The sequence below is a fragment of the Oratosquilla oratoria genome, chromosome 1, assembly GCF_046742065.1.
Source record: "Oratosquilla oratoria isolate Oo_2021 chromosome 1, ASM4674206v1, whole genome shotgun sequence".
In the NCBI taxonomy this organism is placed as follows: domain Eukaryota; kingdom Metazoa; phylum Arthropoda; class Malacostraca; order Stomatopoda; family Squillidae; genus Oratosquilla; species Oratosquilla oratoria.
This window is the reverse complement of record NC_134777.1, coordinates 117,865,129-117,880,090: the sequence shown is the minus strand read 5'-3', so window position 1 is coordinate 117,880,090 and position 14,962 is coordinate 117,865,129. Positions and strand designations below refer to the sequence as shown.

The 14,962-nt window shown below is 42.4% G+C and overlaps 1 protein-coding gene across 3 annotated transcripts in view; it reads left to right on the top strand.

Moving 5' to 3' along the window:
- Positions 1 to 1,022: 1,022 nt before the first annotated feature.
- Gasz (ankyrin repeat, SAM and basic leucine zipper domain-containing protein 1) overlaps positions 1,023 to 14,962 on the top strand; it is a 36,313-nt gene continuing 22,373 nt past the window's right edge. Inside the window, exons 1-4 of one of the 3 annotated variants that reach the window (XM_076185152.1) lie at positions 1,023 to 1,118; positions 3,346 to 3,468; positions 5,169 to 5,291; positions 7,327 to 7,375. In XM_076185152.1, coding sequence (XP_076041267.1) covers positions 3,356 to 3,468; positions 5,169 to 5,291; positions 7,327 to 7,375 — 285 coding nt within the window. In that variant the 5' untranslated portion in view covers positions 1,023 to 1,118; positions 3,346 to 3,355. Of the gene's footprint in view, positions 1,119 to 3,345; positions 3,469 to 5,168; positions 5,292 to 7,326; positions 7,376 to 12,602; positions 12,690 to 12,720; positions 12,872 to 14,962 lie in introns of those variants that run through there. The other 2 variants (XM_076185161.1, XM_076185180.1) reach the window with 2 other exon arrangements.

Genomic DNA, 14,962 nt, shown 5'->3' with positions numbered 1-14,962 from the left:
GAATTTGTAGTCACAGAAGGATTTTGATGGAGAAGGGGAAAATTCTGTGCAACAGTGAATTAATTCGAATACGCATGATGACGCCGCCCCTACAGGTTGCCAAATAAAATGCCAAGTGTCCCCAACACTAAACAGACTAGTTAGGGGGTCATAAAATAGCCTAACCACGCACTACCACAATCCCTACCAGTGTTTAACCGATTATCCTTTTTTTCATGTCCTATACTCCTAAGTTGTACATTCTCGTGCCAGTGTCAGTTCTCGGTTAGCAATCTACCGAATTTTATTGAATTTGTATTGTATTACAAGTTATCTGTAATATGGGATTTCACACTTAAATCTGTTGTCGAAATTTTAAAATAAAGAATAACCCAAAAAGAAAAAAACTAGAAGTTTGTATCACATTTAAATAGGAATGCATTTGTACGTATACAGGTAGACATAATTTAAGAGGGAACATATCTTGATCAAAATACAATGAGGATAAATTATCATTTATCCGGTGAGGGGCGGGTATTGCAGATGTGGTGAATATCAAGACTTCTTGTCATATGTTGATATTTACTCTTCACATACATACCTCATCTGATTATTTTTATTTATTTGTTTTGCTCCATATCTTGTAAATCGTAACTATAAATTATACATGGGCCACTTCTTATTTTTTTCTTAGTGTAATATTTGTAATGATTGAAACATCAGAAATAAACAATAATAAAAATTTGTTTTATTTACGCCTTGAAAAACAAACATTTACATTACCAGTCCAACTTCATAGCCACTATATGCCTCAGGATTGGAATCGGATTATCGAATTCTTGTGCAGAAATTGTTGACAGTCGACTGTCATTTTAAATTCAAAGTCAAAATGTCGACAATATAGAAATTGAGTTTTAGCATTCCTTTCTCCAAGTTATTATCTTTTAAGTTACCACAACTATTCTTATTTGATATCCAATATTTTCAGTTAATGCAATAGCCCTTGAAATTATTTGAAAAACAATATTGCCTATTTTGTTTAGGATGACAAGTCGACAAATTACGACAATACCAACGTGAAGAGCGTAATACGGTATTGTGAGTCTGTTATCTGTAAATCACGACGTGAAAAAAGAGATGTAAGTAAGATGATTTCCAAGTACTTTTAATCTAATTTTCATAGTATTATGCCACGCTAGGTTTTTTTTTCAAGTACCCAAACAAGGTCCAATCTGCAACTAAACCCAACTTAATCATTTAATGTACCTAAACCCTTGTATTCCATGTATTGGTCCTCTAAGCCTAGTTATACTGCTGGATCTTAGACCACCCTAGCCTAGCTCCTGCTGTATTGTGGACCACCCGAATCATACATTCCTGTTTAACTCCAGAATACCCAAGCTGGGGACTGCCCTCGGAAAGTCTTAAGACTTAACATCTGGATTGTCATAATCCAGAAGTTAAGTCCAAGGGCAATCATTATGCCTGGGATTTCTTTCAGCATCAACTATTTACTTCCCAATTTTTCACATATGGAGACCCAAAGGCCAATAACATCCTCTCTTCCTCCTCATTGTCCTCCTCCTCCTCTTCCTTCTGATAGCCAGTAACATTGAAACATCCCCACACTGTAACACAGAAAACCATTTCGGTTAATTGAGAAATAGTGAAGTAATAAAAAGTAAACTTTTTGTGATCCCCACCTCTAGGACTTGTTGGCCGGTTATTGGATCAATCTTACATGTCTGTTGTAACAAGTTTTAAAAGAGGCTTATGAGGGTGCGGCCACTACACTCTCTGGGAGTGCATTCCAAAAATTTACCACTCTCATGGCAAACCAGTTACCTTTCAAATTCGTTCTCCAGTGTGTGTTAGACAACTTAAGTGAGCGACCCCTTACGTTCCTTGTATTGAGGGTAAAGAACTTGTTGAAGGGGACATTGTCAATGCTGTGGAGCAACTTATATACTTGTATTAAGTCCCCCCTTGTTCTCCTATCCTGAAGGGTCTGGATTCCTAATAGCTGGCGCCTATCTTCATATTCCAGGTTGGATAGTTCTGGTGCCAATTTGGTGGCCCTTCTCTAGGGTCTGAATTTCTTTCACAAAGTATGAAGACCATGCTTGGACCCCATAATCGAGCATTGGCCTGGCCAGAGAAAGATAGTGACATCAAGATTTCTCTGTTGAGGATGGTAAAGTTTCTCTTTATGATCCCAAGGCGACTTGTTTGCCTCGGCAGCAACCATTGCTACGTGAGCAGATGACTTGAGGTCACACGAGATCAATATTCCTAGGTCCTCTTGTGTTGATTTATTTAGTACTAAAACCCTAAGTTGGAAGTCTGCCTGCTGATTCCTGTGGCCAATATGCATTGATTTGCATTTGTCTGTATTAAATGTTAGCAGCCATTTGTCATGTATCCAGGTGCTCGATATACCTCTGCAGTGCCTTGACATCCTCTTGCGATGAAAAGATGTTGTAGATTTTTGCATAATCCACAAATAGGCTTACTGAGGACTCCAGATTGTTGACCTGGTCATTGATGTACACCAGGAAGAGACAAGGTCCCAACACACTACCTTGGGGGACACCGGTCATGACTAGTAACCATCCTGATAATGTGCCTCAGGTTGATACTTCATGCATTCTCCCTAACAGGAAACCCTTAATCCACTGGAGCAATTTACCTTCAATTCCTGTTGCCTGTAATTTGACCAATAATCTTCCATTTGGTACTCTATAAAATGCTTTCTCACAATCTAAATAATTGACATCACCACTCTGTCCACTGTTGACAGCATTAATAAGGTTGTCCAAGTAGCACAGCATGTTGGTGACACAAATCCTCTTTTCCCTAAACCCATGCTGTACATCTTTAATCAAGTTGTTATCGGACAGGTGTTTAACAATTACTTCTCGAATTATACTCTCCAACAGCTTTATCACAATACTTGTCAGTGACACAGGATGGTAATTAAGTGGGTCAATGTATAGAATAATCTTTGGGACAGCCCAAAAACTGTTGCTCACTACTACATGGTTCTAGGTTCCTATTCAATGAAATTTATGTAACAAATTGACGTCACTATAAAACCACAGTGCTTGTGTATCTGTATGTCATTATTACATACATATACCAAGGGCTTTTTCCCCCTTACAAGAGAGGTAGCCAAAGTCAAAGCCATAAATCCACTCCCACACATTTCATCCCCCCTCACCCCACTCCCATTCACCACCTCTCCCTCCCTCTTTTTATGGCTCCTCCTAGTTGACGGGTCATCCCTGTCATTATTGTTTGAAATATTTGAATCCTTTGACAGTTTTCCAATATTGGTTTTACTGTATGTATTTTTTGTTTGGACAGCACCTGCACCATGTTCAGGCCAGCAGGTTACTCATCATCAGAGGATGAGCTTGAATTGGAGAGTAGTGTGGGGATGGTGAAGAAGGAAGATGACAAACATATTGACATGACCCCATTAACCAAGTAAGGCAAATGTATCTAAAAGTCATAGTAGACATTAGAAGGATTCCCAACAAGTATTTGTGAGATCCATTTTCAGTAGCTCGCTGGCTGAGTGAGTTAGGGCGTTGTTACTCGCGGCAAAGGTCGAGGTGAGAGCGGTTTGAACCCTGCCACTGGTGAAGTTGAACCAAGGGCATGGTTCATTAGATTCCACACTACAAAGCCCTCTGTGAGGGGCACCATCCTAGCCTCCTGATAGGGGGGAGTGTGTAACGTTAAACCATATCATCGTTATCATTTTCAGTATATTATGAGAATCTAGATTATGCTCTAATTTTTGTTTCACTGAAGTTTGAAGTTCGGAAAAAGAAAATTACAATTCATATAAACAGGAGACACTGTTCTTGAATGTCTCAGAAGTTGAACAATTTGGATTTCAACCAAAATAATTGATAACTTTCTGCTCCAGTAGTTGACCAAAATATTGGTTCTCTACCTACCCAAATAGAGAAAGATGGGAAATGGGTCAAAATTCAAAATTTTGTGGGAAAATATGACCCTGATAAAGCTGTATCCAGCAGATCAGTAAACTTGTTTCTTTCTTCAACCAAATCTGTTCTGGAACAGTTTTCTTGAACAGATTGTGGTCAGGAACTAATGTTCTGTTGTATAGACTATACATTTGTGTGTATTTACGTTGTTGTATTTTACGGGAAGAGAGCTATGCTTGTAGTGACCTGCTTTTGTATCTTTCAACATCCAGTTTGATCTTAAATTCTTGTATACTTTTTGCACTCACTGTTTCCTTGTTCAGTTTGTTCCAGATATCTATCACTCTGTGTGGGAAGCTATTCTTTCTCAAATCTCTTCTGTAACTATTCTTTTTTAGTTTCTTTTCATGTCCTCTTGTTTTTCTCCTATCCCACTAGTCATCTCTATCACGGACTTCCATCCCTTTCATAATTTTGTAGATGAGCAGGTCTCCTCTTGCTCTATCTTGTTCCAGGGTTGGTAGTTCGAATTTGTCCAGTTTTGTTCGTATGTCAGTTTGGAGAGTGTTGGTGACATCTTTGTCATTGCTCTTTGAATTCTTTCTAATTTCTTTGTTCTTTTTTAGTGCTAGGTGTCCATAGTGTCGCAGCCTACTCCAATTTTGGTCTTATCCATGTAACAAATATTTTCTTTACCATAATTTCACTTTCATTGATCTTAATAAATTGAAAGTTTCTCCGACTAATTTGTTGTTATGTTTGTCTGGTGCCATGTCATTGGTGATAGTTACTCCTAGGTCCTGTTTCAAGTTGACTTTTTTAATTTCCTTTGTAACAATTTTGTATTGCCCCGATATTCTGTTATTGCTTTTTCCAAATTCCATTATACTACATTTCTTGATGTAGAAATTCACTTCATTCTTCTGACTCCATTTCCAGATTTTGTCCAGGTCTTCTTGTAATGATTTGTAATGATTTGCAATCTTCCTCTGTACTTAGTCTCTTTAGTAGTTTCACATCATCTGCAGAGAAGTTCATATAACATTCCATACCTTCATCCATGTCATATATATATATATATATTCACTGAAATTGAGACAGCACTTTAACATTGTTATAATACCACAGAGCTTGTGAACCTGGATGTCCATATTATTGTTTAAAGTGTTTGACTACTACATTGATTTCACTCTGTTGGTTTTATCATGTATATATTTTTTGTTTGGACAGCACCTGCACCATGTTCAGGCCAGCAGGTTACTCATCATCAGAGGATGAGCTTGAATTGGAGAGTAGTGTGGGGATGGTGAAGAAGGAAGATGACAAACATATTGACATGACCCCATTAACCAAGTAAGACAAATGTATCTAAAAGTCATAGTAGACATTAGAAGGATTCCCAACAAGTATTTGTGAGATCCATTTTCAGTAGCTCGCTGGCTGAGCGAGTTAGGGCGTCGTTACTCGTGGGATGAGGTGAGGGTGGTTTGAATCCTGCCACCGGTGAAGCTGAACCAGGGGCATGGATCATTAAATTCCATGCTACAAAGCCCTCTGTGAGGGGCACCATCCTAGCCTCCCAATAAGGGGGGGGGGAGTGTGCGATGTTAAACCATATCATCGTCATTATCATTTTCAGGAGATTATGATAATCTAGATTATGCTCTAATTTTATATCACTGAAGTTTGAAGTTCGTGAAAAGAAAAATACAATTCATATAAACAGGAGACACTGTTCTTGAATGTCTCAGAAGTTGAACAATTTGGATTTCAACCAAAATAATTGATAACTTTCTGCTCCAGTAGTTGACCAAAATATTGGTTCTCTACCTACCCAAATAGAGAAAGATGGGAAATGAGCCAAAATTCAAAATTTTGTGGGAAAATATCACCTTGATAAAGCTGTATCCAGCAGATCAGTAAATTTGTTTCTTTCTTCAACCAAATCTGTTCTGGAACAGTTTTCTTGAACAGATTTGGTCAAGAACTAAGGTTTTATTGTATAGGCTATACATATGTGTGTGTGTGTATATATATATATATATATATATATTTATATTTATATTTACTGAAATCGAGACAGCACTTTAGTATTGTTATTATACCACTAATAAGGCTTAGACTAGAGTATGCTGCAAAACTGATCACCCAGTTCTAAAAAGAATATAAAGAAAATTTAATGAATCCAGAGAGCAGCCATGAAAATGGCCCCAACACTTTCAAACCAGTCATATGAGGAGAGACTGGCTAAATTGAAATTACCGACTTTGGAACAAAGAAGAGGAAGAGGTAACCGGCTGACCATATACAGAAACATGAAAGGCACAGAAGTCCTTGATAGAGAGGACTTACTGAATTGAGATAAGATAAATACAAGGGGACATGATAAGAAACTCAAAAAGGATAGTTATAGAAGAGACCTGAAAAAAAAAATCCACACAGTGTGGTAGATATCTGGAACAAACTGTGCAAAAACTATACATGAATTTAAAAGCTACCCTCCCGTGTAAGGGGGAAAAAAGCCTTTGGTATGTGTATGTATGTATGTAAAAGCAAACTAAGCACTGCGAGATACAAAGACGGGACACGCGAGCATAGTTCCCCTTTCTGTAAGATACAACTAGGTAAATACATAACCACTCCTTATTCCTCCCCCATCCCAGATTTATTAATGATAATAATAAATTCAGTGATAATCTTCCAAGTTATTTTGAATTTGACCTTAATGTGAAAAGCAATTTATTGGTGACCTTCACTGAAGAGGAAAGGTGGAAGTGAGGAGTATATACCAGGGTGTATGTATCTGCAGTTGCAGTCAAAGCCATCACCATTACCTTATGTACTTGATATGTTGAGGCAGGTAACCATCACTGCTGGGAAATGGAGAGAAGTGCATGACTCAACAAAAGAAGAAAGATGTTTTAGAATTGTTCTCAACCAGTTAAAAAATTGTCAAACAATTTGTCAACCACAGCTGTCCCGAGATAAGAGTTATGGTCTACACCAGCATTTCTCAACCTTGTACCTATGCGTAACCTTTAAAGTGCACGTCTCAAGTAACCCCTGCGCAAAAAAAAAACACATACCATATCTTTCTCATTGTATTTTAATCTTAATAATAGGTTAGATAGGATGATGTCTATATTACATTATTACAATAACCCTTTGCAGAACCTTGGTTCCGCGGAACCCTGGTTGAGAAACACTGGTCCACACTATCACCATCATCACTGTCAGAGCCTCCATTGGTCAGCAGGAAGAACACTGATAACTGACCCAGTTTTGATTAACTAGTATTCTGGATGCAGTTTTTTCATCCAGTATTCAGTTTGTTAATTTTAGTTTTCCTTTTATGTATGTATTTATCTGTTTGTTTATATCCAAACAGATCAGAATCAGATTGCAGTGCCTCTGTATTACAGGGAGCAGAACCTGAGGTAAGTAAAGAAGGAAAACCGTGTTTCTTTTGGGATCAGAAATCTGCACTCCTACACGACACATTCATAGTTCAGTACTTCTTAGATTTAGGCCCAAGTCTACAGAAGGAACACAAAAAAGTTTGGAGTTGTGAATGTGGAGGGAGAAAAAATTGCTCATTTTTCACTTTCTGGATGAGAGCGAAATCATAAACCAATTGGTTACCAGTTGGCTGTAATGCATCTTATTACAAGTGAAAAGTTTGACTCGTTTTAGTATTTGTCAGTCACTTGATGAGGTGCAAGTGACAGCTGTACAGTTCGGTCACATTCACTCATGATTAGAGACTACTCTAAATCACATTTTAACCTCTACTATCCCTTGATTTTTGGCTACAATTCATCAGTCACTCTTTCACGACCTCTACCATTCCACCTCTTTATCCTAAACTCTGTAGGTAGGCCTGGTGTTGGGGTCAGTAAGAGCACCTCCCTTGGGATCCTTGTGTCTTTGAAAGGTGTATCAGAAGGGGTAACAGGGCACCTTTTGCCAAAGTAAAACTATGAGGAAAAGGGTTGAGGGGAGGGACACTGTGGTAGCCTGACCAGTTTCCAGAGCATTGTCGATTCTAAAAATTGGCCTTATTAGTGCGAGTGTAACAGGATGTGAAAGGAGAGATATTATCTCTCTCTCACCTTTCACTTTTCCTCCTCTCTCCCACCTTCCCTCTTTCCCTCCTTCCTCCTCTTTCACCTTCCCGCCCTGTCTCCCTCCTCCCACCTCCCTTTTCACCTTCCTCCCATCTCTCCCTCCCCCTCCTCCCCTTCCCTTCCTCCCCTCTCCCCCTCCTCCCCTCTCCCCTCTCCCCTCCTCTCCTTTCCCCCTTCTCTCCCCTCCTCTCCTTTCCCCTTCCTCTCCTTTCCCCCTCCTCTCCTCTCCCCCTCCTCCCCTCTCCTCCTCCTCTCAACACTCCCTCCTCCCTTCTCTCCATTATCCCCCCTCTCCCTCCTCCCCTCTCATCTCTCCCTTCTCTCCATTCCCCCCTCTCCCCCTCCTCTCATATTTCCTCCTTCCCTCATATCTCCCTTCCGTCTCTCCCTCCTCCCATCTCTCCCTCCTCCCATCTCTCCCTCCTCCCATCTCTCCCTCCTCCTATCTCTCCCTCCTCCCATCTCTCCCTCCTCCCCTCTCTTCTTCCCTTTCTCCCCTCTCTTCTTCCCTTTCTCCCCTCTCATCTTTCCCTCTTCCTTACCCTCTCTCGCTTTCCTCCCTTTCCTCCCAGTCACTGTCTCCCTCCCACCCCTTCACTACCGAAACCAGAGTAGTGGACAAGGGAGGATGACATGAGAAGAAATAGAGCACGGTGTCGGCAGCAGCAGCAGCCAGTCTGACCTCTGTACTGTAGCGTGTTACTAGGCCTTTGCGGAGGGTCCCCCAAGTGGGGACCACGCCACGTCCGTCCGTAGGCCGACGCACACATATCTTACTAGAATAAACTATACAACGAAACCTCGTATCACTCTCCGTACGTCACCATTGCCCAAGTAACATTCGCCCGTATGTTACATTGGTGACTGGGAGTTTTGACGCGACCGCACCCAGCCGACCCTGGATCATCAACAAGCTTCGTAACTCCGGCCCTACTTGGACGTTCGTCAACCCCGCTGCCGCTGCGGCACGTCGCTCACGACAGCATCCCCGCTCGAAGTCACGATCAACGCAGATCGACGTCACGAGCGCCGTAGCTCGACATCACGATCAACACAGATCGACGTGGCTACGCCGGTGATGTCACCGCTTCCGACATTGCTGTCTGCGCCGCCTCCAGAGGTTTCTCGCATCCACTGACGTCGCTCACGGCCGCCCCGCTTCCAACCTCACCGCCGCCGCCTGTACCAGTGTCGCCTCCCACCGTCTGTCTCCTGCTACTCCCCCCCCCCCTCCGCATTCAATGCCTTTGGGGACTCTGACACCTCCCCCACGCTTCGCAGATGACGGAGGGTAACGTGGTGTACATGTACCCCACAAGCATGATTATAAGTGCAAGTTTATGCATGGTAGAGTTGTGTGGTAGTTGATCTGACTCAGTGCTCGGAAAGGCCAGTAAGGGTGACCGCAATTAGGTCACGTCTGGTCAGGCGTCAGGTCGGTCCCTTGTATATATATATATATATATATATATATATATATATATATATATATATACTGCCTGCCCCAAGCGGCCAGGCCATTCAGTGATTCAGTCATTCAGTCAGTCTGACCTCTGTACTGTAGCGCGTCACTATGCCTTCGCGGTCGCCCCCTCCCCCCACGTGGGGACCATGCCACGTCCGTCCTTAGGCCGACGCACACGTATCTTAACTAGAATAAAATATACAACGAAGCCGCGCATCACTCTCCCAACGTCACCATTGCCCAAGTAACATTCGCCCGTATGTTACAAAGGTGTCAACTCTCGGATAGGAATATAAATATATATATGTATATATATCTTTCCCGGTCCGATTGGGGATTGACCTCTCAGCGACATGGAATCATGCGTCTCTGGGGTGGGGGGGGGCAGTGACGTGTGCGTCTCTCGGTAACCTGATTTTTGGGAAGTCTGCCGCCGCTACGTGGTGGCGTCGTCAAGTCGAGGTGACTGACCTTCAGTGGAGCGAGTGTCAAACACCTGCGTGAGGTTCACAGTTATCTTGGATGATGTGTTTGACTCGTGATCGACAGGTATCCTTCCGGATGAGAGCTCAGAGCTTATATGTGGCCCGAAATATGGGTTATGCTGTGAGTTTGAGCATGCATGTATATATGTGTAAGTCGCATAATTGTATATACCTAATTGCAATATACAGCATTGGAAGTAAGCTAATTGGATCCCGATTCGTATGTTTACATTATGTATTTGTTGTAATATACAGGCTCGGAACTGTACTCGTGCCCTGCCTCGTGCATTTACTAGATTGTGTTTGTATCATTGTAAGATAAGGGTAATAATTGTGTTATCTTATCGCTAAGCAATAATCAGTGTGAATCACCATGGTCTTGGATAACGTGTTGGACTCGTGATCGACAGCTATTTCCCACCCGGAAGAGAGCTCAGAGCTCATATATGACCGATCTATGGGTAATGCTGTGACCTTACGCGCGCACTCACACCCAACTCCCCGCTCACGTGAGTTGGAGTAACAACCCGCAGCGCAGTAATACTGGAATTACTTCAGCCCTGGGTGGAATTCGAACCCGGACCGTCGTAGTGGCAGCCGGGAACTCTACCAACGGCTCCACGAGTTGCGTGTGTTCTATGTTTTATATTTATTATAATATGATTTGAGAAGAAAATCAAAACGGGCCACGCATTAGATTGGGTACAGGTAATAGGCCTGTGGCGTGATGGTATTATGTATTATTGGATTAAATTAACTGATAAAAGGTTGTTATCAGTGTTGCTTGGCGGTGTGTCAGCAATGTTTCTTGTGGTTCAGTTGGTAAAATATACAAAAATCTGTGACTCTTGTTGCCGTCACTGGTCTCGTCGTGATAAGAATGTTAGTAACAGTGTTTATAGGCCGGCAGCCAGTTGGCAGGAGGAACCTCCTTATCGGGGAAGAAGGGCCCCCTCCCCCCCCAGCAGGGTCTCTTGAAATAAACAGACGTTGCCTTACGTGTTTGGCAGATGCAAGGCGATGGCGACAGGTGGGAGGGGGGCGTCAAAACCTTCTGACGCCAGACTCAGTAGTTTCAAACCATACCCGACCTGTTTGTGGACTTTCGTCTTTTTTATTATTATTATCTAGGGCAGGCCCCCAGGCAGAGCCCCAGTCATCCCTATCTGCTCCCTGGCGAACATCAGACACCCGCTGCCTCAGCTGGCTGGTTAGCAGGTGGTGGTGGCAGGAACTGCTCGCCCGCCCCAATTTGCAGGTGTCAGTAGGTGCTTCCGTGTTTATGACATGTAGAGGTTCTCCATCTTGTCCCCTCCGTCGATTGTTCCGAAAATGTTGGGGCACATCACTCCCGCCTTGAAAAAGATTTCATCGATACTACAACCTGTTACTGCCCCCCCCCTTTTGTGTGTGTGTGTGCGTGCGTGTGTGTGTGTGCGTGCGTGTGTGTGTGTGTGCAAGGTGAACATTACCCATAGATTAGGCAGCACGAGTTCTGAACTCTCATTCGAGAGAGTGATAGCTGTCGACCACGAGTCTAGCACGTGAGCCAATACATAAGTGAATTACAAACACACACACACAGTGATGGAGGGAAATTAATTATTTACATACAATGGGCAGCTTTCACATTGTTACGGTGTAGGCCTATACAGCTTTTGGGTGTTAACATTTCAGTTTATCCTTCTTACGCTTCTAACGATGCTCATACTGATATGTTAATGTCGTTACTAGTGTAGAAACAAACGGTTATTTTTTCAGTTCACATTAAAACGTACACCTACAAAAACAAACAAAACTAACCACACCATAAATGCTCATAATTATTACGTGATACTTCATAACGTTACCATAGTTTAATTTGTGGTCTTGTAAAGAGAGAAAATTATACCATTTACTTTTCAAAGGGAATTTCCTTCACATAAATAGAATTGACTGACGGCACCAGTTAGAATAAAAAAAAAGGACAATCGTCTTGTCGCCTTGGCATTTCGCTTCCAAGGATTTTTTTTCCGTTTTATTATAATTTTCCCTCGTATTTTTGGGAACCGGGAAAGAAAAACAATATCTGTTTTTCCCCACCAGCAACAGCTGCCTGGTATATTTGCTGTGCAGAATTTAGTTCAGTAAGAATGCATGAGCAAGGGAGAGCATACAAATGAAATTGGTTTCATTTTCATAAAAGGCAACCGTTTCGCATCGAGCAAGCGACATGACGTCACAGCGTGCAATGAAAGTGGTTTCATTTTCAAAAATGCAACCGTTTCGCATCGAGCAAGCGACATGACGTCACAGCGTGCAACGCGACCTGAGTTGACCTTTATTCTGGTGAACGCCTGGTGATTTTATTTAAAAAAAAAGTGCAGTCGTACTGCACGCATAAAAAGTAAAAATTTCCTCCTAGATTGTTGGCTTACTGACTTACCTGTGAACACCTGCCCGTTACTCTTCACAAGTATAGTCAATGAAGTTGGCGAAATTTTACTTTGAAGTGGTTGAAAGCATTCGTCAGGTTTGGCGATGAAATGTTATAAAGGTACAAACTTTTGGAGCCTGAGGCGTCCCGTGCTTGATGGCCTGGGCGTCAGTCCAAGAGAGTGTTAGGCCGCTTTCAGTTTCCCGTTCAAAGTTGCCCAGTGCGCCAGGAACCTCAACCCCTCAGTTCGAAGTTCAGGTTCAGTGATCGAAGTCTTGGAGGTTCTCTTGTAGTTCGTGTACAAACAGACTTGTTGAAGAACGCAGCGCTCCCAGACAAACAAGACTACAGGGTACTTGCGTGGTGGCCCTGATCACAGGATCGTGCCTGAACTTCCTGCTTTTGGTGTTTGCGCTTGATGCGAACGTGACCCATACTAGGTTGTCAGATTTGAAATATATATATTTCTTCTTATCTGTTCCATACACTGTTATGGAAATAATTTACCAGGTGGCAAGTGCCTTAAAAGCATTTAGAAATTTACCTGTGTACGTGCGTATTAATGTTGTGATAATAGGAAGTGTTATAATTTCCACCAATCGTTTAAAAAGAAAATACTTTTCCCAGTCATTTAAGATGAAAATACTATTTTGACAGAAAGGGAACTCGTCAAGGCCTGTTGGTGTGTTAACCTTTGCGTGCCCAAAGGATGTGTCACTGGAAGTCTACTACTGCTACTGAGCAATAGTTGCCTTTTTTCCATGAATTCCCCTTTCAACCTCATGTGAATTTCTCACGCCCCCGCCCTCCATAATTTTTGTGTATGTAAAGTATATGTTACTATCCGGTAATGTAACAAACATGTATGTATAAATTGGACACCAGTTATATAAACTGATTCACCACACGCCCCCAATAACTAGCTCACGCCTCCATAGATGGGACCCCCCCCCCCAAGTTTGGGGTCCGCTTAGTGAATGGTCCGATGTATGCGGTTGTTAGATGTACCAGAGGCCATACGCCGAAGTTTATAAGAGTCGAGGCAGGCGCGCGCGCGCACACACATGCCGGCTTGTTGGTGTAATTATAGCGAGCTCGTGTGATAAATAAGCCATCTTAAGTTCGGTTCTCTGACCAGAACTGTAAAACGCATCACTGCAAGCCGGTATCTCGATCTGTTGGGCAAGTTGTATATGATCGGGCCATATATGAGTTCTAAATTCTCATATGGTAGTCTGATAGGGGTCGATCACAAGTCAAGCACGTAAACCAAGACTAGAATGGTGATTCACACACACAAAGTTTCTTTCGTAGAAGTTTTGGATGCCCCCATCCCCCACTCATCCTCTCTCTGTCACTCTCTCTCAATATGTAGTTGTTATTGTAGATAATTACTGTAACTAGCGCCAAGTAATACGAAGGCCCGAGCAAACCGTAGGGGTTCTTTCAATAATTTAGTAGCGGTTAGGGTGGCTAGTAAAACTAACGAATTGGGAATAGATATGATTGCACCATCCCTATCATGCAGTTCAGCACGTGTCAGGGAGAGGAGAGGATTTTCTTCTTCTTCATTCGCGGTGACAGGCGTGACCCGAATTTCCTTGAGAGGGAAGGAAAAGGTAAAAGCGATGTCGTGTTGTTGTGTTGAGCCAAAGGGAGAGTAGTCTGTGATGATCTGGAAAGCGACGTAAGTCGAAATGTTTAGGGTGGCAGTTAGTTGCATAACCTGTTCAATGACTGGGTCCATATATATATATATATATATATATATATATATATATATTCTTCTTCTTCTTCTTCTTCTTCTTCTTCTTCTTCTTCTTCTTCTTCTTCTTCTTCTTCTTCTTCTTCTTCTTCTTCTTCTTCTTCTTCTTCTTCTTCTTCTTCTTCTTCTTCTTCTTCTTCTTCTTCTTCTTCTTCTTCTTCTTCTTCTTCTTCTTCTTCTTCTTCTTCTTCTTCCAGGCACTTATGCCTACCCGGACCTGAACGCAGCGGCGGTCCGGTTTAATCGATGCTATCTTTTGTACCGGAAGTAAGAAGGGTTCCCAAATACTTTCGTTCTGACGTTTGGCGCTCGGCGCCGTAGGGTTAGGCTTCATGTGACTCGTGTGACGTCAGATCCTCCTTTTGGGAATCGTGACGCAGTTGGTAAATATAAACAATACGGTTGCCAGTAGAAACTCGTTTCGCAACCTATTCATGCGTTTGCGTGTTCGCGCTTGCACATACACACACACACACACACACACACACACAACAGTTTAGATAAAATGAGATATGAAGACGGGATACCACGAGCATAGCTCCCCTTCCCGTAAAATACACTTAGGTAAATACACACACACACACACACTTCGCTGCCAAAAAGGATCACAAACTACTGGAGACAGTAACCTGGTCGGTAGCAAGCATAACAAAGGAATAAGCCCAACCTTGTACGGAAGGCGTTGATAACCTACTGTTTAATAAAATAGCCTGGCGACAGCAAAGTGGAAAGACAAGTGCCACCCAGAACGGAAGGGGGATCCTGG